The following is a 21,994-nucleotide window of genomic DNA, read 5'->3' on the forward strand; positions in this document are numbered from 1 at the left end:
AAGACCCCCCCCCCATTCTCCCCTGCCAGGTCAGGCCAAGCCGCTCCGCCCCACACAGAATCCCTACTTCTGGCACGGGAGCTCATGGGGTGATCCAAGGCCAGTCACAAACGCTCAGCACGGCCTACCTCACAGGGCTCTTGTAGGAAAACGGGAGAACGGCATTCTAAAATCCACTCTGAGTCCAAACTAGGGAGGAAAATGGGTTGTAAATAAAGCATTAGTACTTCAAAGGCATATTTGCAAGAGATGACAATGGAGGAGGAGGCTGGAGGGGCCACTGGCCTGACCCCACAGGGCTTCTCTGATGTTCTTCGGGGACCAGTTCAGTAGACACCCCTAAGGCAGCTTTCTCTGGGTGTGTCCGTGTGTGTGTGTGAGAGGCCCAGAAGAACTCAAGGTGCAGAAGTGCAGAGACACACGGCAACAACCCAACACTCTCCTTCCCTCTGCCAGTACAACAGGCTGGACAGACTCAAGAGCTCTCGGAAACGTCTCCCTTAATTGCAATTGCTGGAAAGTCAATGGCTCACCTGACCACTGATGCGAGACAAAGAAAACTAGAAGAAGAAAGACAAACAACACCCCCCCTCCCTGCTAATGCTGGGCCAAGTCTCCATCCCAGCCCCCCCTCTGGCCTGTCTCCCCCCCCATTTCTGGGAATGACCCAATGAGAGACAGGCAAGTCCAGGGCTGGGGGCAGCAACCGTCTCGTCCGCAGTGTCCAGCTGGTTCCCAGATCAGGAATGGCTGCCACAGCGCAAAGTGGGGAGGGCTGGAGGAGGATGCAAGAGCTCCATCCACTGCAAGGCATTCCTGCCCTCTGTTCGCTGTCCTGCAGCAGCAGCAGCAGAGGAAGGTCCTGAACGGGGTCTGCCTGGGGCACCCTGGAGCCAGGAGGGCAGGCGTGGGATGCTCCGTCATGGCCCTCGAAGGCTGGACTGCCTGGCCTTCAGGGAAGGCGACTTTTCCAGGCAGCGGCTCTGAGCCCCGCTGAGCAGGAGGTGGTGGCACTGCCAGAGGGAAGGGGAAAAGGGGAGCCCAGCGGCCACCGGGCGCCAAGCGAGGTTTGCTGGCTAGCCTCACTCCTGCACCACCCGGCCTCTCTGCTGAGCTGCATCAGGGCGATCCACGTGCCCCTGAGTCTTTGGCTGCACACCCCTTGCCAGGCAGCCTGAGCTCAGCCTGGGCCATGAAAGGCAGGACCTCAGGGGTCTCCGGCACGGTGCCCGGGGTGGCCCTGGGACCCACCCACAGATGGGATTTGGCCAGAAGGGCTTCTGACTGGCTTTGCATATTTATTTATGTGATAATTTTTCAAACTGTTGCCAGGCAGCAGCTGCTCCCAGAGCACAAGGGCCTCCTTCTGCACGGCTGAAGGTCAAGCTGTGGGTAGGCAAGGAAATACTTCCAAACAATACAGTCGTTTTTAAAAGCAAACTTCTGGTGTAGTGGTTAGAACAGGGGTAGTCAACCTGTGGTCCTCCAGATGTCCATGGACTATAATTCCCATGAGCCCCTGCCAGCGTTTGCATGAACATCTGGAGGACCACAGGTTGACTACCCCTGGGTTAGAAGACTTCTAATCTGGTGAGCCAGGTTTGATTCTGAACTCTCCCACTTGCAGCCAGCTGGGTGACCTTGGGCTCCCCACAGCACTGTGAAAGCTGTTCTGACCGAGCAGGAATATCAGAGCTCTCTCAGCCTCACCCACCTCACAGGGTGTCTGTTGTGGAGAGAGGAAAGGGAAGGCGAATGGAAGCCATTTTGAGCGGGTAGAGAAAAGCGGCATCTAAGAACCAACTTTTCTTCATTGTTGTCTTCGTCGTCTTATTCAACACAGCTTCTGCCAGAAATCTGAAGTGACTAGAAGAAGACTCGGTCTTTATACCCCAGTTTTCACTATCCCAGGGTGCCTCACAGTGGCTTCCAATCGCCTTCCCTTCCTCTCCCCACAACAGGCTCCCTGTGAGGTAGGTGGGGTTGGGAGAGCTCTGAGAGAACTGCTCTGTGACAACAGCCCTAAGAGAACTATGATGGGCCCAAGGTCACCCAGCTGGCTGCATGTGGTGGAGGAGGGGGAATCAAACCCAGCTCTCCAGACTAGAAGCTGCATCTCTTGCCTGCAACACCCAGTGCGCTCTACTTCTGCGTGGCCTCCCTCTCTGGCATGGTGCGGCTTACACTCTGCCATCTTGTGGCTGCACCCCCACTCTGTGTCGGAATTCCAAAGGTGCCTGCAGGGTCACAGACTCCTAGAATCATAGATTTGGAAGGTTCCTCCTGGGTCATCTAGTCCAACCCCCTGCACTATGCAGGACACTCACAACCCTCTCGCTCATCCACTGTCACCTGCCACCCCCTTGAGCCTTCACAGAATCCCCCTCTCTGTCACATGGCTCTCCAGCCTCCAAAGTCAAAAAGTCAGAAGCAAACAATAGGGGGTCGATTTGCTACAGCCCAGAGCCTCTTGTGGCGCAGAGTGGTAAGGCAGCCGCCTGAAAGCTTTGCCCATGAGGCTGGGAGTTCAATCCCAGCAGCCGGCTCAAGGTTGACTCAGCCTTCCATCCTTCCGAGGTCGGTAAAATGAGTACCCAGCTTGCTGGGGGGTAAACGGTCATGACTGGGGAAGGCACTGGCAAACCACCCCGTATTGAGTCTGCCATGAAAACGCTAGAGGGCGTCACCCCAAGGGTCAGACATGACTCGGTGCTTGCACAGGGGATACCTTTACCTTTACCTTTACCTTGCTACAGCCCACCTCTGGACTGAGCACAACCAGCAGCCGGCACTGCGCTGTCCGTCCCCCAAGGCTGGATGCCTTTTTGAAGCCCCCATTCTGAGAGGCACATTCCCCCGTGCAGAGGCAGCTGGGACATCTCCCATCCCAGAAAGGCATCCCGGGTCCAGCTGGGTCTCGCATTCAAACACGACACGGAGCCACAGTTAAGGAACGTGGAGCACCAACCCGGCTCCCGGCCAGGAGCTCCCTGGTGGGTTTCAGTTCCTGCCAAGAATCGAGGCTCAGCATCAGCAGCGTAAAAATGCAGATGTTCAGTTAAGGGGCATTGCATTTCCTCCCTGCAAAAAGGATTTCAAGCCAGGGCTTAATTGGGTTTAGGATATCTGTGAGCCAAGGGGGAAACCGACCTCAGCTAACCCCCATGCCATCCAGCACAAGGGCACCCAAAATCCGTCTCCTACCCTACTCCTTGGAGGCTGGAGAAAGTGAGACAGGCATCCTCAGGAACAAACCAGGTTTTTCTTAGTTGCAGTTCTAGGAGACATCCGAACACGACCGCAGCCAGATTCAAATTAATTAACGTGCCTAAGCGTTTTAAAAAACGGCTACAGCTGCCGTGCACCTTCTTTCCTGGGAGCATTTGGTATTTCAAAGAACAGAAGTTTGATATTTGAAGCTGGAAGGCATCCATCTCTTTCTCACCGAAAGCAGAGAGAGCTCCCGGGAGGTGCCCAAAGCCAAATCTGAGCCCTGCGCGGGGGGCTGGGAGTTTAAAACGCAAACATGAGGGCCTGAATTTTAAATCGTGAAATCTGAATAGCCAGAGGCAGATTTCCAAACAGAAATTCCCAGTGTGCTTTGCCTGAATTCCACAACAACCAATTAGCCCTTGACGGGAACACCCCATCATAGTTTCATCTGAGCGGATGCAGCCCCAAACCCTCCTGGAGAATCGACTGTCGTGCCAGAGACAAAGAACAGCTCTGTCTGTCCGAGGGAAGAGCCACCGGCCCACCCAAAACCAAAACCAGCCTGTGCGTGAGGGACAGCCGTGGAGAGAAAGGCCTCCCAAAATGGCCTGCAATAAACAGCAGCTCCATACATCACAGAATCACAGAATCACATAGTTGGAAGGGACCTCCTGGGCCATCTAGTCCACCCCCCTGCACTATGCAGGACACTCACATCCCTCTCGCTCCTCCACTGTCACCTGCCACCCCCTTGAACCTTCACAGAATCAGCCTCTCCGTCAGATGGCTCTCTAGCCTCTGCTTAAAAATCTCCAAAGAGGGAGAAGCTAGTCGCAGACACAGGCCGACGCAGCACAGAGAAAATCCCTTTGGAAACCAAACCCAAGTGGACTTTGAGGCCAGGGGACCAAGTGAATCCTGTCAAAGTCAAAAAGCCCCCCCCCATTCTTTGTACCTCCTAAGGGGCCACGAGAGAGCAGGTTGCCTCTGCCAGGCGGTGTGAAGAGTGCTCCTTCCCTCCCCACCCTTCCATTCTGGAGGCAGAGTTCATGCTGGGGGCTGGGGGGACCCAGTGGCTGCCTTGCCAACCTGCTCCCCCCCCCCCCAATAGAAGGTTCCTGAATGCTACTGGCTCAGGGCGGGCAAGTGGGCTGGGAGGGGGACACCCCTGCACGGGGCCCATCCCTTCCCTGGGTCTTGGCTCCCCACGGCAGGGCCTGCCAGCCACGGGGCTTGCCCACAAGCAGAGAAGCAGCCCCCACTTCGTGGCACGGGCCAGGAGAAGGCGGTGCTCAGCCCGCCTCTCTTGTGTTCACGGAGCGCGACGGAGGCGCAGGACAAGGAGACAGGCCAGAGAAGCCGGCAGTCCGGGCTGTGAGCCGAGGAACAGCCCAGGGGGAGGTCCCGTGGGACCCTCCTACTCCAAGTGCAACAGGCAGACAAATGAAACAAGTATGCTGGAGAGACGCTTCGGGGGCAGGCGTCTGCAGGGGTCCCGATTCTACGGGCTCAGGCTGGATGAATGCCTGAAAGGCTCACAGCTCATGAGCATCCCTGCCCTCCCCATGCAGAGCCCGGTCCCAGTTGGCATCCCTTCTTCGCCCAACGTCTTTAACAAGAAATGAAATGCTGCCTGCCTCTGGAGCAGAGAACGCTTCCTCAAGGGGGGAGTGGCCATGTGGCCTCCCCCCAAGAGCACACAGCTCAAGACAGAAGGGAGCTGCGTTACTGACGGCCAGATTGGTTTTGCGGACAGTCCTGGAATGGTTTCCCTAATGAGTTTAATGAATATATATATTAAGGCAGCTTAAGGTGGCTTTGGGCTGCAGCTCGCAGCCGGATCAAGTGGGGCAGGCGGGGGCTGGCCGGCTCATTAGCAGGGCCGAGACAGAGCTCCTTAGCAGGCAGCAGGGTGGGAGGCCCTCGTTAGCCTCCTTTGCCTGGGGCCTCTCCCCTTACCTGCTGCTGGCTCCAGGTACTGAGGCATCTGAGAGCAAAGAGGCTAGAGTCCAGGGCTGGAGGGCGGGAGCCACAGGGGCAGGGCCAATCAGGGCAAAGTGGGTTGTACCCTGATTGGCCCTACTCCAACTTGGACAGCCGGACACGTCCCACCCCCTAGGCTGTTTCAGAAATATATAGAGTAACAACAATGGATAAGGATATGGTTGTGTTGATCCCCTCCCCTCTCCCAAAATGGCCACTGATGGGCCTGGAGGGGGTGGGGAGGGGAGGGGCCCTGGGTGGGCGTGGCCACAGCTTTGCTTCCCAACCATATTCAGCACGATTGCACCACTTCTGGGGTTTCTTGAAGCCTGAAGAATGTTTCAGCGGTTTCTCAATGGTGAAAAAGTGGAGGTGGGCTGGGGTGGAGATTCAGTCTTGAACCAGGGAAGCCAACACCCAGTCCCTGCAGGCCCATGAAGCTCGGCCCAGCCCTTTTCCCATTGCCTCATCTGCGTGTTTTGGGTGAAGGCTGTCTGCAGAAATGCCTCCTGTGCATGCCTCAAACATGCTTCTGCAGCAAAGGCAGAATACAAAGGGGAACATTAACATGATCTCATCAAGAGCAGCCTCAGCCTCCAATGGGAGGGAAGATCTCCCAGCATCCCGGAAGCTGAGTAGGGGGGACCACCGAGGAGGCCCTGCAGAGGAATGCTGGGACAGCCACCTCCACTTCTCACTGGTCCTGAAAGCCCTTTGCTGGGGGCAATGCAAATCAGCTGTGACTTCACGGCCCTTTAACCACACAAGCATTATGCCAGGGGTGGCCAAACTGTGGCTCTTCAGAGGTCTATGGAGCAGGGGCAATCGTAGTCCATGGACCTCTGGAGAGCCCCTGCATGGTTATACTATTTGACACCACTTTTGAAAATGTTAGTTCTCTGGGCACCTGCCCTTGTCCATGCAGTGGCTGGAACACCAGCTATGCCGTTAAAAAAAGAGCCCCAAACTGCAAATTTAAAGTGTTGTGTTTGATGAATTTTTAAGGACTATGTGTTACTAGTAATAAAGCCCGTTGCGTGCTGCAATGCAACGGGTGCTGGCTCAAGGTTTGGTGTGGGCTTTGTGCCTCACTGGGAACCCCAAGAGGAGGTCTCTGTGCACACAGTGGTCCTGATCCAAATCAGGTTCAAGCACGCCTGGGAACCGGGGTGCGGAATCCTGAGCATGAGTAGCCACTGGCCCTAAAGGGAGGAGGGGAGAGATTCCACCAATAGGAGCCTTTGGGACCTTCGGCACGTTGTCAGAAGTACGTAACACCTTTTATTATGTTAGATATCGTAAGGGTTGTGCGCTTCGGAATTTGAAGCGGCCCCTCGCCCCCAAAGCCAGATTCCAGGCTGGGCCACCTGCAAGACCAACAAGAGTTCGGTGTGTCTGTTTGTGTGAGATTTTGAATGATAGTCCTTACTTCATCAGATAGACGTGTCCGACTTGTATCCGATGAAGGGAGAACTGAGTCTCAAAACTTTTTATCCCTAGAATCTTGTTTGTCATTGCAGGAAACTAAGATCACTTTTTTTTTCATCCAGTTCAATACACAATCCAGCGTTTGCCCAGAAACAGAACTGCAGAGGCCAAACCATCGGATCACCCTGACTAGTCTGCCGATCTCTGCCAAGCGCAGAGCCGTGTGGGGAGAGGCTGGGCGGAGGGGAAGCCGAGGGGAGGAGGAACGGTAGCCACAAGAAATGCGTGCCTGCTGGTGCCTGATGTTCACGTCACAGTCCGCTGCTCGGAGCCAGGGAAAAAAATGCTGCTTTGGAGGTGACATTTGCAGTTGGCTCATTACTCTTTTCAAAAGAGTTTGGCATCAAAGAGACAACTTCAAACGGCAGGCCCGCACTCGCACAGGCAAGAGCTAATTAAGCACCATGTCGGTAGTTCGGCTGGCTGGGAGTGGCTGGGAAGGAGCAGCAGAAGCATCCTTAGGCACCTGCCTGCTACCAGAGCAAGCCTACGGATGCATCCTGAGCCACGGGGAGGGGAGGGGAGGGGGGGGGACGGGTGCATGATGCTCAGAGAAGCCAGGATTTTTATCTTTCTATCTCCCCTTGCCCGGGAGGCAGGCCTGGTTTCCGCCCTACCTTCGTGCTCCTTCTCCGAGGCGCCGACCTTCTTGATTTTCTTGGGGGACTTCATGAAGAGAGGGAAGATGGTCCTCAAGCCAAGGATGTCCACAAACTTGTGGCAGTTGTCTGCTCCCTCTGGCCCGATCATGGCATGATCCAGGACTTTCAAGGCGCTGCTCCTGGAGATTTTCTTCTCCCTGCAAAGGAGGAGGAGTCTGTTACTGGGGGCGGGGGACAGGTGAAGGAGCTGCAGGAGCAAGGGGACAAGGAGGCCAGCTCAGGCACAGCCTGGCCAGGAGACTGAAGACTCAGCCCCTCCCCGGCCAGCCCATTCCACTGCTGAAGTACTCTTAGTGTGGGGAGAAAATCCCTAATGCCCAGCTGGCACCTGCCCACCTGCAATTTACACCCTCTTGCAAGTCTTCCCCTCTCCTGCCAACAAGAACCGCTTCCTGCCCTCCCCTGCATGAGGGTCTTTCAGGTGCTCCAAGGGGGCAATCACATCCACCCCTCGGCCTCCTCTTCTCCGTTCTTCTCCTGGGCTGCAGTGACTGTTACACACTCACGGGCCAAGAAAACATGATTCACGTGGGCCTAAAGTACCACCCATGACAATTTATGAGAAACCGGTGTCCACAGCATGAGCCGTTTCAGTTTGCCATGCCACATGCAAACATAGCTTGCTGATGGCGGGGGCAGTGGGGGGGTCAGTCCCCAGTCATTAAAACCCCTTTCTGTTCTGTCATGCAAACCTATATGCTCTCTTGGGTGGGTCCCATTGTGTGGGTTTTTAGACCATTATTCCATGGATCATTAGATATTCATCCTCTGTATTTAATCTGGACTGCATTCCGTATAAATACAACGCTGGAATGTAACAGGATCTGCTCCTGAGCGGGAGGAGGGAATGGGGGAAAGTACAGGAGGGGAACGTGAAACGTTTTGCTCTTGTAGAATGACTCCAATGTTTCCTAAAACAAGGTTTTCCCTTTTTGATTTTCCCAGTGGAAAAATAGGGAAATTTTGGAGAATACTGGGGAGGGGAGGGGAGGGGGAGAACTGTATTTCCTTTCTCCTTAGGAATGAGTGAAATGAAAAACAAGGTTTTACTCTAATAGTGTATTATGGGTGGGGAGGGGGGACTGTCAGGCAATTTACCGCTTTAGATAATGACAATTTCTACAGTAGACATGCAACTCTGCCAAGAATTGTTTTCTTTTTCTGGCAATTATTATGCTGCAATGTGTTTAATGATAGCACGTTATTAAATAGTTCGGTGATTTTAAAGTAATAAAGTTTAATTTAATCTCCAATTACGCTGGTAATCCTACCTATTGTTACTCTGTGAGATGCTTCTGTCCAAATAATACAGTTTTTTCTACTTTAATACAAAATGTATTTTCTACCTTCAAGTTTTAATTTCCACCCCCCCTCCCCCAATTCAAATATAAGTAATTGTGTTATGGTAGCGCAGTCTAAAGAAATTTGGAACTCTTTCTCAAACAGTGAGTATAAACAGGGAGTATATAAGCAGTATATTTGCCATTATTCTTGACATGAAAACAAAGACATTTGTGATTTTAAATTACAAACATAGGCCAAATGGTGAAATGTTACATGCAAATGTTAAGTTATAAGTGACACCTTTAATCACAGAGTTGGAGGGGGCCAGTCCAACCCCCTGCTCCATGCAGGTTTAGGGTTGATAGGAAAATATATCTTAATCTGTGTGCCACCGCTCTCCGAATGGCCTTGGGGTGACTTACATCAACAAATAAGAGACCACAGAGCTCTTCAAAAGATGCATTCGGAGAGGCGACCTCAGGTATGCAGCTCCCTGACTGGAGAAGGCCTTAAAGGTTAAAGCCAACTTGGTGCAGTGGTCAGGAGCGCCAACTTCTGAACCGGCGATCCAGGTTTGATTCCCTGCTCTGCTCCACATGCAGCCAGCTGGGTGACCTTGGGCTCGCCATGGCACTGAGAAAACTGTTCTGACCAAGCAGGAATCTCAGGGCTCTCTCAGCCTCACCCACCTCACAGGGTGTCTGTTGTGGGGAGAGGAAAGGGAAGGCGACTGGAAGCCGCTTTGAGACTTAGGATGCTCTGGGCTGATCCTGCGTTGAGCAGGGGGTTGGACTAGATGGCCTGTATGGCCCCTTCCAACTCTAGGATTCTAGGATTCCTTTGGGTAGAGAAAAGGGGCATATAAGAACCAACTCTTCTTTTTCTAAAACCAGCACCTTAAACCTGATCTGGAACTCAATCGGTAACCAGTGTAGCTCCAGGGGAGAATGCCGCATATATTCAACATTTCCCTCCAAAATGTCTGCCCCCCCCCCAAAAAAAGGGGAGCAGTTTCTTCCCACGTCTTCAAGATTTCCAGAAATTTTACCTTCCTACTCCTGTTCTGGTGCATAAACTAAGAAGGAGATGGACCTCCAGGGGACCCATCCAGGCAGAAGCAGGCTCCTCCACTCCTGCGTGCTGTTTGAGAATGAGAGGTTCTGCCTTCCAGCTGCAGCCTGCCTGAAGCCGTTGCCTGGAGGACAGGGTTTGGAGCAGAACCAGCACCGTGCGTGAACAGCCAGTGGTCCGAAGAGCAAATGTGATTCTGCAAGGAAGGCCGGGGGTGGGGGGAGTGACTGGCGCAAAGCTCTTGTGCAAAGGAGCATCAGGTTCGTAGGCAATCCCTGGAAAGGGGTCATCATTCTAGTGCAAAAAGTCTGGCTCCTGCTGCCCACCTGCAATTCCTGCCCATCATCTCAAGTCACAAAGAACCAGCTGCTTCTTCCGAACACGTTCTGCCACCCAGACCTTCAGCTGTGGCCACTGATTTCTGCAGGGCGCCAGGGGAGTTCCCCCAATCTGGCCGAGTTCTGTTCCTCCTGGCTCAGGGACTGGGAGGTTTAGTGCCCCTGAATGTGTTGGCTTCCCTCGTGGCCGCAGCAGTTCCCCCCACTGCTTGTAGCCATTGATGGACTGATCCACCATGAATCTATCCAGAGCTCTTTCAAAGCTGTTTATTTATTCTTGTGGCCGTCAATACAGTTCTCAAAGGGACTGGAGGAGGAGGAGGAGGAGGAGGAAAAACCTCTCCTTTTAAGCAGAGGCTAAACAGCCACCTCACTGAAGTGCTGATTCTGTTCACCTGGGCAGAGTGTGCGTGGCTGGGCGGGCAGAAGGGATTGTGTCCATGCTTGGCTCTTGTGGCTCTTTCTTGCCTGCCCAGGGAAATGGGTTCGGGAGGCAAATTTCCTCCAGGCCAGACTGGCCAGGGATTCGGGGGGGGGGGCATCATCTGGGCATGGAATGGTGGCCTCACTGGGTGGGCAGGTAGTTGTGAATTTCCAAAATTCTGCAGGGGCTTGGACTGGATGAGCCTGGAGGTCCCGTCCAGCTCTATGGTTCTAAGAACTACCCAAAGGACTCTCAACGTACTTTACAATCCCACTTCCCTTCCTCTGTCCACAACCGATACCCTGTGAGGCGGGTGGGGCTGAGAGAGCTCTGAGAGAACTGGCCCAAGGTCACCCAGCAGGCTTCACGTGGCCCAGTTCTCCCGATAAGAGTTTGCCATGACACCACGCTGGCTCAACCCATGAAGGACTGCCGTTGTTCCTTTCCGGTGGCTTTCCTCTCGCCTGTGGTCACCGTGCCAGAATCCGAGGCCAGCTTTGCCTGCCGAGGCAGAACAGGCGCTAGGCAAGCAAATCCGGCAGGATTTTCTGCTGTTTCTTGGCTGCTGCCCACGGCAGGTGCCAGAAGGCGCACACCAGCCGCCCTCGCAGAAAGCTCCTCCAAAACACAGCCGTGGACATGCCTGTTGTCGGTGCCAGCCAGAGGGAGGCGAGGCGCAGGCGTCTGATAGCGGACACGACTCCATTCAGCAGAGCGTGACTCCCAATTTGTTCGAGGGGCGTCTCGTTTGGAGAGACAAAATCCTGAGAACCCGGAGCTGAAAGAACAGCCTCGGTGATGCCTGAATGGGAACACAAGCAGATGAGGGGGAAGAAGAGCGGAGGCAGGGAGAGAGAGGGAGCCAATCTCGGATGCCTCTTCAGAGCCGGCCTCAGCGCCTTCCAGCACGACGCAAAAAAGGAAGGCAAGGCACGCCCTCCGTCCGCACTCAGCCACAAGCCAGCAGTGCCAGAACAGGGATCCCCCTGGCCTCTGGAGAGGAACCCTGGGCCCCCGGAGCCAGAGATTAAGCAGCCGATTCGGCCAAAGAGGACTCAGCTGTGTCCCACGAGAGATGTGAAGCAGCTTCCACAAACAGGAGTCCTGATTCAAATTCTAGCCCGCCCTGAATGTGCTGCTTTTGGGGACCGACACTGGTGGCCAGTGACAAGAAGGGTGGGAAAACAGGAGGCGTTGGGTTGCCAGGCCGTTGGGAGGGCAGCCACGGGGCTGGAGGAGTTGCCTGCTTCTTTGGCAGGACCTCCAAGACCTCATCAACCTTTCTACAAGGAACTGCACCACCTGTAATGTTATCCGTACAACAACGGAAGTGAAGTCCAATGGCCTGACCCACCTTACGTTGCAGGACAAATCTTGGCCACCACGGGGGAGGAAGGGAGGATAAATTGGGCTACTACGGATTCTCCAGTTTTTTTCAGTCACTGGACTTTGCCCAGGCTAACTCTGTCCTCAAGCAAAGAATAGGAGGCGTAGAAAGGCAAATCGATGTAAGCAGAGATTCAAGTGGGTCACCGTGTTGGTCTGGAGCAGCACACGAAAAATGGAGCCCAAAAGCACCTTTCAGACCAACCAAGATTTGTTCAAGGTGGGAGCTTTCGAGTGCATGCACAGAGTGCACCTTTAAGACCAACCAAGATTTATTCAAGGTGGGAGCATCTGAGTGCATGCACAGAGTACACCTTAAAGACGAACCAAGATTTGTTCAAGGTGGGAGCTTTTGAGTACATGCACAGAGTACACCTTAAAGACCAAGATTTTTTCAAGGTGGGAGCTTTCGAGTACATGCACAGATTGCATGCACTCGAAAGGTCCCGCCTTGAATAAATCTTGGTTATTCTTAAAGGTGCCTGATTGGACTCTATTTTTGTTGCAATATAAGCAGAGTTAGGAACTCTCTCTTTGGTCTAAATACCCTTAATAGAAGAATACCAGAATCATAGATTTTTAGGGAATTTTAACTGCAAGAGAATTTTACTCTCTGAAGGTGCAATGCGCTACCCTCTGCTGTCCTTGAGGCCAAAGGTCTGCTCAGGAGGCCTGTCTATGCGGAGTGGGAAGGCCGGACTCCCCAGAACAGGTTTCCTTTGACCGTAGGCTCTACCAGTGGATCAGAAGAGTTATTATTCATCTCCTCCTCGCTTCCCGTCCTGGTTGAAGCACTAGGACCCTTCTGCCCATCACGTTAGCTGACAAAACCGAGAAGCTGCCATGGACGGCTGCCAAGCACGGAGGACTGGCCTGTCGAATTAGAAAAGACCGCAGGGAACACAGTTCGGGTCGCGCCTAATTTAATTAAGCATTTCGCAACACACTGTATTTTCTATTCGTTTTAATGCCAAAGTAACCTTACTGTCGTTAGGCAGCTTTTATCGTAGGTCTGAATGTTTAAATATTGTGGCTGCTTTGATCTGGTCAAGGACCGTAATAAACTGACGGGGATGGCTGGTTTGCTACAACCAAACCGAAGCAGGGTTGGCACTGCTCTGTGAGAACAGTTCTAACAGGACTGTGACTAGCCCAAGGTCACCCTGCTGGCTGCACAGGGAGGAGTAGTGGGGGATCAAACCCAGCTCACTGGATTAGAAGTGTCCGCTCTTAAGCATGACACATTTGCTCCCCCTCTGCCCCCAAAGTCGTTGGTCTTTTGGGGCTCCTGGACTCTCGCTATTTCCTGCTGCTGCTGCAGACCGACTCATATGGGCCCCATCTTGATCTCCCTCCCCTATCCTATGGCAGCTCTCGCTTACAGCTGCAACGGTAGGATCAGGTTAAACGCCTGATGAGATCATGAGTTTAAAGCGTCTGCTCTCCAAGGCGGGAGAAGATAACCTGCACGGTGTTATCTGTTCATTCAGCACAGCAGAGAGTTGGGGGGGAAAGTCCAACGAGAAGAACACATATTTTAACATTTGTTAAAAGCCAACACTCCTCCCCCCACCCCCTTTCCACTCTCCTTCAACTTGGTGAGTCAAAATAATAAAAGCCTCAAAATGAAGTTCGGGTTTTGGCTGCAGAGCCCAAGGAGGAGGGGGGGGGAGTAATTGCATATTGATCAGCGTTTAGGCAGGATGCAGAGAGCTGCTCCTTGGCATATTCATGGGGCTTAAGTTCAGGCTCTTAGGGATCAATAGCTGTTTGACTGGGCTGCCTCGCCTTGATTTTACTTGAAATATTTATTCTACTGGAGGCCAAGCAGTTCATCTTAGTCTCATCCTGGGCTTATTGAGGTGTCTTTTTAGCAAAGAACTAATTCAGATACTAACAGACTGGGAACTTCACCATGCAAAGAGGGGGCTGAGCCACAAGAAGGCCAGGAGGAAGAGTCCTACATAACCCAAGGGCCGACTCGTCAACAGATGCAGGCAGAGGGCACGTGCCTAGAGGTGCCCACCCAAGCTTTTTGATGGGAGTCCTCCAGAACTGCACATGGGACTCCAGGAGGGGTCTGGCCCATATGGTGTACAGCACAGGGACTATGGCTCCTTGTGATTTTGATGTGATGCCTCTGTGGATCCGGCCCAAGACTGCCTTTGCCCTCTTTACCACTGCATCACCCTGTCTGCTCCTACTGAACTCACAGTCCACAGGTACCCCAAGATCTCGTTCACACCCACTGCTGCCCATAAGTGTATCTCCCACGCAGTACGGATGCTCCTCATTTTTGTGACCCGGATGCAGAACTCTGCCCTTCTCCTTAGTCAACTGCATCTTGTTGTCATTGGCCCATTTCTCCAGCAGGTTCAGATCTCGTTGAACTCCATCTTCTGGGATGTTCATTTCTTATCCCAATTTGGTGTTATCCATAAATTAAATGAGCCCCACTACCCGCTCTGTCCATGTCAACCTGCCACCTTCCATCACTAGAGGTGCCCTTCTTCTCCTGGGAATACCCAGAGGCAAAATAGGTATTGAGCCTTTCTGCTTTCTCTCTGTCGTCTGCCAGAATCTGCCTCTTGCCTCATTTATCTTACATTTGCTCCTCGTGTATCTGAAGAAGCTTCTCTTATTATAGTGGGCTTCCCTGCCTAATCTCCGTTCGCTCCCAGGCTTGGCCTCTCTGATGGCTGACCTAGTGCCTTGTAACCTGCAGACACCCTTCTTCCATTTCTTCCTGAACATTTCCTTTTTCTTCCTTAGCGCCTTCTGCACGGGCACCAGGAGCTCACTGGGAGGCCAGGGCAGTCGCCACAGGATACGTCTCCCATGCACAGAACGAGATGCAACCTGCTAGCAATCTGACAGATTGTGTCTGGGACGGCTTGCAACTTCTGAAGCATCTTCCAAGGTAGCCATGGGTGGGCACATTATAGGAGTCCAGTCTTGAGGTTACCAGTCTTGTGACAAGGACAGGAAGGGTGCCCGTTGGTGGGCCAGGCGCGGATGGTGCCACCCAGGGTCTATGGAGAGCAGGGAGGGGGTGAGTGGACCCCCACCCCTGAATTTGTTGGAAGCAGCTCTCTGTGTGATGCCTCCTGACCTGAGGCTCAAACAGGAACACTGGCCTCTCACCTTCTGACCTCACTGACCCGTCCCCAGAGGGTCATTTCCTTCCTCCTCTTCCATCCCTCAAGCAGGCAACATGATCCAGCAATTTAGATTAGAGAAGGAACCTTCTCTTTACCACCAAATATCCTTGTGTGAAAGCTGGACCCTAAGGAAGGCCGAGCGTCAAAGAATTGAGGCTTCTGAACTCTGGAGCTGGAGAAGACTCTTGCGAGTCCCTTGGACTGCAAGGCGAACCAACCGGTCAGTCCTAGAGGAGATCAGCCCTGCCTGCTCCTTAGAAGGCCAGATCCTGAAGATGAAACTCAAATACTTTGGCCACCTCATGAGAAGGAAGGACTCCCTGGAGAAGAGCCTAATGCTGGGAGCGATCGAGGGCAAAAGAAGAAGGGGACGACAGAGAATGAGGTGGCTGGATGGAGTCCCTGAAGCAGTGGGTGCAAACTTAAATGGACTCCGGGGAATGGTAGAGGACAGGAAGGCCCGGAGGATCATTGTCCGTGGGGTCGCGATGGGTCGGACACGACTTCGCACCTAACAACAATGTAGAATTAAGTTCACTAATAAATAGCTACTATCTTACTTAAGTACCAGCTTGGTGAACATGCTTTGCTTGGTTTGCTGTCTTCCTCGCCACATGTCCTCTGCGCACGCTGTGCTTACTTGCCCTGCTAAGGCACTCGGCTAGCTTTCAGGACATGAAAACTTTACCACAAGTTTGCCAATACTGAGTAACCTTCAGAATTAACGTGTGTGCAGATTAGATACAGGGTGAAGACTGACCCCTTGACCAGCTACTCCGAGAGGCGGAAATGGCCCCAACCGGGCCTTTAGGAGTGGCAAATGAGAGACTGGGGGGGGGGGGAGACAGGATGAGACAATGAAGAGGAGCAAGCCTCCAGGCCCCACAAGGCTTTGGAGACCAGCCCCACTGCGGTGGTCTGTCCTTAAAAAGTCACCGGACTCCAAGGGTCAGCTGCCTGACGCCAGCAGCCTGGTCCCCAGACAAACCAACGTCTGAGAAATGACCGGGCAAGCTGGGCCTCAACTGGCAGGGGCTCGGGACAGAGGGGGAGGGAGAACCGAGAGAGGCTCCCCCCATCGCCAAGGGCCCCCACGGACGCAGCACACGGCGGTTCGAACGAAGGAGGAGCCAGGAGCTCAGAGAGCCTGTGGGGAAATGACTCCACTGTGGGCTGCGGGCAGAGAAACACCAAAGGGGGTCGGGGTATTTCAGTAGGTACATATTAAGATTGGGTTTCCAAGGAGCCGATGAGAAAGGAAAACAAGAGAAATCACAAAAGAGACTTAGTCCCCACACCCCGGTTTTCTTTGGGGGAGGGAGAGAAAGAGAGAGAGAGAGGGGAAGGAAGGAAGGAAGGAAGGAAGGAAGGAAGGAAGGAAGGAAGGAAGGAAGGAAGGAAGGAAGGAAGGAAGGAAGGAAGGAAGGAAGGAAGGAAGGAAGGAAGGAAGGAAGGAAGGAAGGAAGGAAGGAAGGAAGGAAGGAAGGAACCACGCCTTTTGCTGCAGGCAATTCTGCCACCTGCTCTCTGCCCAGATTTCTGTCTCGCAGCCGGTCTTCCTGGCCGTGCCCCTCTCCTCCTGGCCATTCTCAGTCTGCAAGTGTACGCAGGTCAGGGAAAGCCCCTTCAAATAGAATTGCTCACAGCGTAGGAATCCACACACCATTTCCCCCCTGTCACACAGCCCCCCCCCCCTTAACTGCAGAGACGAGCTCTGTCCCCCGCCGGCCCTCCCCCACTAGTGCGTCCCACCCAGGAGGGGCTTGTCAAGGCAGCCCCCCCCTCCCTCCCTCCCCATCTCACAGGGGCCTTATTTCTTCCTGCCTCAGGCAGCTCCTGATCGGAGCAGGAATTGAATTGTGCTCGGAGAGAGACGTTAATTGGATGTGACATTTCTAAACCTCTGTTGGAGGCCACCAACTTGCAACGGAGTCTGCTCACATGCCCACGGTCCGTTCGGAATCGAAATGTGCCTCCGTCTGCAAGCAAAGCTGCCCCCTCTTCCGACTTCCGGCCCCGGCCCCGAGGAACTTGCCTGTCCTCCTCCTCCTCTTCCTCCTCCAGGCCTCAGGAGCGGACTCTTGAGCCGCCATTTTGATTCCTCTGCTAGCTTCCAGAAGGAGACCCTGGACTGAGCCCTGCTCCGATCCAGAGAGGGCAAAGAGGGAAGAGAAGCACAGCCAAAGGGCTCTGTTGGGTCAGAGGAGCGCCTCCTCAGGTCCAGCATCCTGCCTCCCACGGCAGCTGACCAGCAGCCCCTAGGAAACCCAGCATCAGCATCCCCCAATCTCTGGCCATCGAGACCAAACTGCTGAATATCCACCATGGCTAGCAGCCACTGACCGCCCCGTCCTCCAGGAATGGGCCCACTTCCAGGTTGGTGGCCATCCCTCCATCCTGAGGGAAGTCCCGGGTTCAGTTTCCGGTTGGACAGCCAGGGAAACGGACCAGTTCAAATGCAAGACCTTTCTCAGCCTGAGACCCGGGAGACAGAGCAAACTACAGAGCACTTGGCGGATTCAGCACTAACAGGGATGCCAACCTCCTGGTGGGGAACAAATAGATAAGATGGCCAAACGGTGCAGATGAAAAAACAGTCAAAAAAACAATAGGATGCAAAAAGCAAAAATAATCTTAATAATATATTCCTATATGGTACAAAACTGCTTCCTTAAACTGAAAAAGAGTTTAGATAAAAGGAAACAGTTTTGTACCTTATAGGAACATGTTGTTAAAATTATTTTTGCCTCCAGCAGTCTCTGGACTATTTCTTCTAGCCCCCAGTGTGGCCCTTCCTCTGCCAAGGGGGCCCCCATCGTGGGACGGAAGCAGAAAGGCTCTCTCTCCTCCGCATCGCCCGCCATTTGCTGCCGCTCCAGTTATACCTCTAAAACCGGCGCATCACTCCTAGTAAGAGACAGAGAGAACATGAGACTGGAAGCCAGGAAGGGCGGCTGAGCGGAGGGGAGGAAATACCTGCAGAGACAACATCTGCGGGGCCAAGAGCTTTCGGCCGAATTCTGCTATCAGTCCAAAGGGAGCACAACAGCAGAGGAGACACAAACGCAGATGCATGCAGAAGTGGCCCTCTCGTGGGAGATGCACTCTGCAGGAGAGCGGGACGCCCTCTCGACGGCTTGCCCGCAGGGAAAGGGACTGGAGCTCGCAGACCAGGCTAGGAGGAATGGGGGCCGCTCCAGTTTAGAGGCCACAAGGGTCATGGAAGACCTTTCCCTGCCCAAGACCCTGGGTCAGAAGGGACCTCCGAGTCAGAAGGGAGGCATGTGTGGAGAACTGGGAAAAGGCGGCAGGGAAGAGCTTCAGAGGGGGGAGCACCAGGGGAAGAATATTCAGGTCTGAGGAGAAGCAGGCCCAGCGGCTGACCCAAAGGAACTAGGAAGGCTCTTTAGGGCTCCCCAAAGCCAAAAGGCCTCTTCAGGCCCCTTCATCCAGCATGGGCCATGGCCTCCGGCCCAGCAGCAGCCTGAGCAAGAGTGGCACAGCCATGGCTGGCCGGCCACACCGCAGACAACTGGCCTCTGTCTCCTCTGCTGCCCCAGGAGGGTTATGGGATGGAGCTGCTGCTGCTGCTGCCGCCACTGGGGAGGTGCTGGGCCCTCGAAACGAAGCCCCGGAGTCTAGGGTCAGGCCTCACTCACAGAAGAGGAGGGGAGACGAATGGAGCAGAGCAACTGGTTCTCTTTCCTTCCCTCTCGGGGTCCACAATTGGGACTGCATCTGTCCAATAATCTTTACTCTCGACATTTTCATTCCCTTTACTATGTTCCTCTACCCAGAGGTGAACCCAAATGACAGGAGGCCTCATAAACTTAGCTTGTTGCCTCTTCCAGGCCCTGGTATCTGGCCAATGTCTAACCCGCAGCCCACTCCCCGCTTAGACCTGTGGTTTTGCAACTCCCATTTATTGTGTGTTGGGACACAAAAGCTTACGCCTTGAATAAACCTTTGTCGGTCGTCAAGGTGCCCCTGGGCTCGGACCTGGTTCTGAAGGGGAACCAGGGTGCCCCCCGCCTCGAGCCCTTGGAGAGCCTGTCCTGAGCTCCACGGAGCAGCCCCTTTGCAAGCCAGCCCATCGACACTCAGGCAGGGCGGACGGGTCCAGCAGCAGCCCCCTGCCCCTCCCTGCCCTTCTGCACCGCTTCCCGGGGACGGCATCAGCACTGCAAGAGCCCGTCTGGCGCCTCTGCACACGCTTCGTCCTTCACAGCTCCTTTGACGGGCAGAGGGATGTTGCCTCCTCGTCATTAGGCGCCATCTGGGACGAGGGCGAGGGAAGGTAAACAAGCGCAGCCCGAAGAGGGAGAAAAAGCCATGAGGAAAACATTAAAAAGCAGGGGCCCGCCCCATCTGGCTCCAGGACTCCAGGTAATTAGTTCTGCAAGACTAGCTGAGCAGCTTAGCATTCGGAGGAGAAAAGGAGGGGGGGGGGGCTCCCCTTCTGCCGGCGCCTGCAGAGCTCTGGAAGTGGCTGCCACTAGCCGGAGGCCACAGAGATCCCCCTCTTGGTTTCTGAGCATTGGCCCCGCTCCCTTCTGCCACGAATCACTTCAGCCGGTCTTGGGGGCAGGGATGCCACATCTCCCCCCGCCCACGCTCTCCGAAGAAAGTGGTTCTGGGGAAAGGGGAGGGCAGCTCAATCCCACAGGTGCAGCGCAGGAAGGGTGGGCAGAGGGCAGAGGGGCTAGAAGAGGCAGGGAGCCCAGAGGCTGGCAGAGCGGCCCAGAGGACCCCTCCCCGGCAGAGGCGGAGGGAGCTGCCTGCCACTCGGGACCACCTCGAAAGCTTCCCGTAGAGCTTGAATGGGTCTCTCGATCAGATGGCCACTCGGACTCTAAATTAAGAACGAAACGCCTCTGCACTCCAAGGGCCTCCCAGGAACCGAGAACTCTTCAAGGAGGGGTTACGTCAGCTCCCTTCGGAAGGGAACTGAAAACAAATCAGCCGGTCTCATCAGGCCCTTGTAGAAATCTGTGGTGGGGCTTCATTCTGGTCACTGGACCTACCCAAATAATTTTTGAAAAATCTCCCCCCCAAAATCACACATGAACATTAATGACAGCTCGCTGGTTGGAACCACTCTGCTGTGGTTCGGCCTCCCTTGGAGTCCCGTGTTCAGTTTTGGGCACCCCAGTTGAAGAGGGATGTAGACAAACTGGAACGTGTCCAGAGGAGGGCAAGAAAGAGGGTGAGGGGTTTGGAGACCAAGATGTATGAAGAAAGGTTGGGGGAGCTTGGTCTGTTTGGCCTGGAGAGGAGGCGACTGAGAGGGGATCTGATAACCATCTTCAAGTATTTAAAAGGCTGCCATATGGAGGATGGAGCAGAATTGTTCTCTCTTGCCCCAGAGGGACAGACCAGAACCAATGGGATGAAATTAATTCAAAAGAAATTCTGTCTCAACCTCCAGAAGAAGTTCCTGACAGTCAGAGCGGTTCCTCAGTGGAACAGGCTTCCTCGGGAGGTGGTGGGTTCTCCGTCTTTGGAGATTTTTAAACAGAGGCTGGAGAGCCATCTGATGGAGAGGCCGATTCTGGGAAGGTTCAAGGGGGTGGCAGGTGACAGTGGAGGAGCGATAGGGTTGTGAGTGCACAGTTCAGGGGGTTGGACTAGATGACCCAGGAGGTCCCTTCCAACTCTATGATTCTAGGATTCTATGATTCAGTGGAATTGTTTTTTATCCTGATGCGCCCCTCCCTGTGGGATGCGAGTTTATGAACAGACACAGCCCCTCGGATACTGCTGGGCAGAGAGAGCTGAAGGAATGCGGCTTCCCTGAGGCGAATCCCAGGCAAGAGAGAGACCCCCTGCCTGCCCCCCCCCCACCCGCCAGCAGCCGGAGCCCGAGGGGCCAGTGTGGCTTGCCCGTGCAGAGTATCAAGGCCTTCACCTGAGCATGAGGTTCATCAGCTGCAGCCCCTCCCCCTTCAGGAAGCGGTCCCGGTTGGAGCTCAGCATCAGAGAGGAGCAGAGGGAGTCAAAGAGGTTCTCCATCATCTCCTGCTCCTCGGCCGTGCCTGGGTTGTGGCGCTTGAACACCTGTGCGAGGAGAATGAGCCGGGAGAATGAGCGCGGGGCCTGCCCTCACGTTGCCCCCAACCTTTGCCCTCCCCAGCGCCCCCCCCCCTCAGTAACAGCCTTGCTCCAGTCTTGTGGCTTCCCTGCTGGAGTCAGTCCGTCTCGCGTTGGGTCTTCCATCTCTTTCTCTGCCGCCTTCCACTGTTCCCAGCCTGGCTGCCCTTCCCAGGGACTCCTGACTTCTCATCGCGGCCTCAGCCTGGTCAATCTAGCTCTAGGGAGACGTCAGGCTTGTTCGGATCGAGAGTCCACTGATCTGGCGTTTGGGCAGACCACGGTGCCTGCGAATCCCTTCCCCAACACTACATTCTGAGTGAGGAGAGTCTACACCCGGCTGCACAGGACAGGGGCTTGCTCCGGACACGTGGATTTACGTGCAGGGCCAGGTCCTTGCCCAAAGGCCCTCGGAGAGTCACTGGAGACCCGCTCCCAGGATCCTAAACATTCCTAGAATGCCACATCCCCACTGGTCCCGTCTTCACCCCCACCCCCTCTGCTGATTTGGCACCCACGTCCCTTGCTAAAGCTCAGCTCCATGCCCCGCCCCCCCCCCCCAGCCCGGGCCTGGCTCTGGCGCTCTCCGTGGCGGCCGAGAGGGCAGCGAATTACTCACCGACAACTGCTGAAGCAGCACATCGATTCCGTCCAGCTCCCCCAGCAATTCCCGATTGTCTGCAGGAGGGGAGGGGAGGAGGGGGGGGGGAGAATGAAGGCAACTGTCAGAGTTTACAGCCATCCAACAGGGGTCTATCAGCACGCAAGATCAATACAGCTTGACAGAGGACGGAGGCCGCAGCACGCGAGAGGCAGGCAGAGCTCGCAGGCAGAAGCCGGGGGAAGCCAAAGGCAGCAGACAGGCAGGCAGGCAGGTAGGAAAAAAGGGAGCAT

General features: G+C 54.5%; 1 protein-coding gene across 1 annotated transcript in view; it reads right to left on the reverse strand.

The window, feature by feature from the left end:
- Positions 1-21,994, reverse strand: part of CTNNBL1 (catenin beta like 1) — an 89,570-nt gene that overhangs the window by 28,908 nt on the left and 38,668 nt on the right. The window contains exons 9-11 of the mRNA XM_077336105.1: positions 21,720-21,778; positions 20,919-21,067; positions 7,302-7,483 (exon numbers count right to left, since the gene is read on the reverse strand). Of these exons, the coding sequence (XP_077192220.1) occupies positions 7,302-7,483; positions 20,919-21,067; positions 21,720-21,778 (390 nt within the window). The remainder of the gene's footprint in view (positions 1-7,301; positions 7,484-20,918; positions 21,068-21,719; positions 21,779-21,994) is intronic.

Source organism: Paroedura picta, chromosome 4 (genome assembly GCF_049243985.1).
Source record: "Paroedura picta isolate Pp20150507F chromosome 4, Ppicta_v3.0, whole genome shotgun sequence".
Lineage (NCBI taxonomy): Eukaryota > Metazoa > Chordata > Lepidosauria > Squamata > Gekkonidae > Paroedura > Paroedura picta.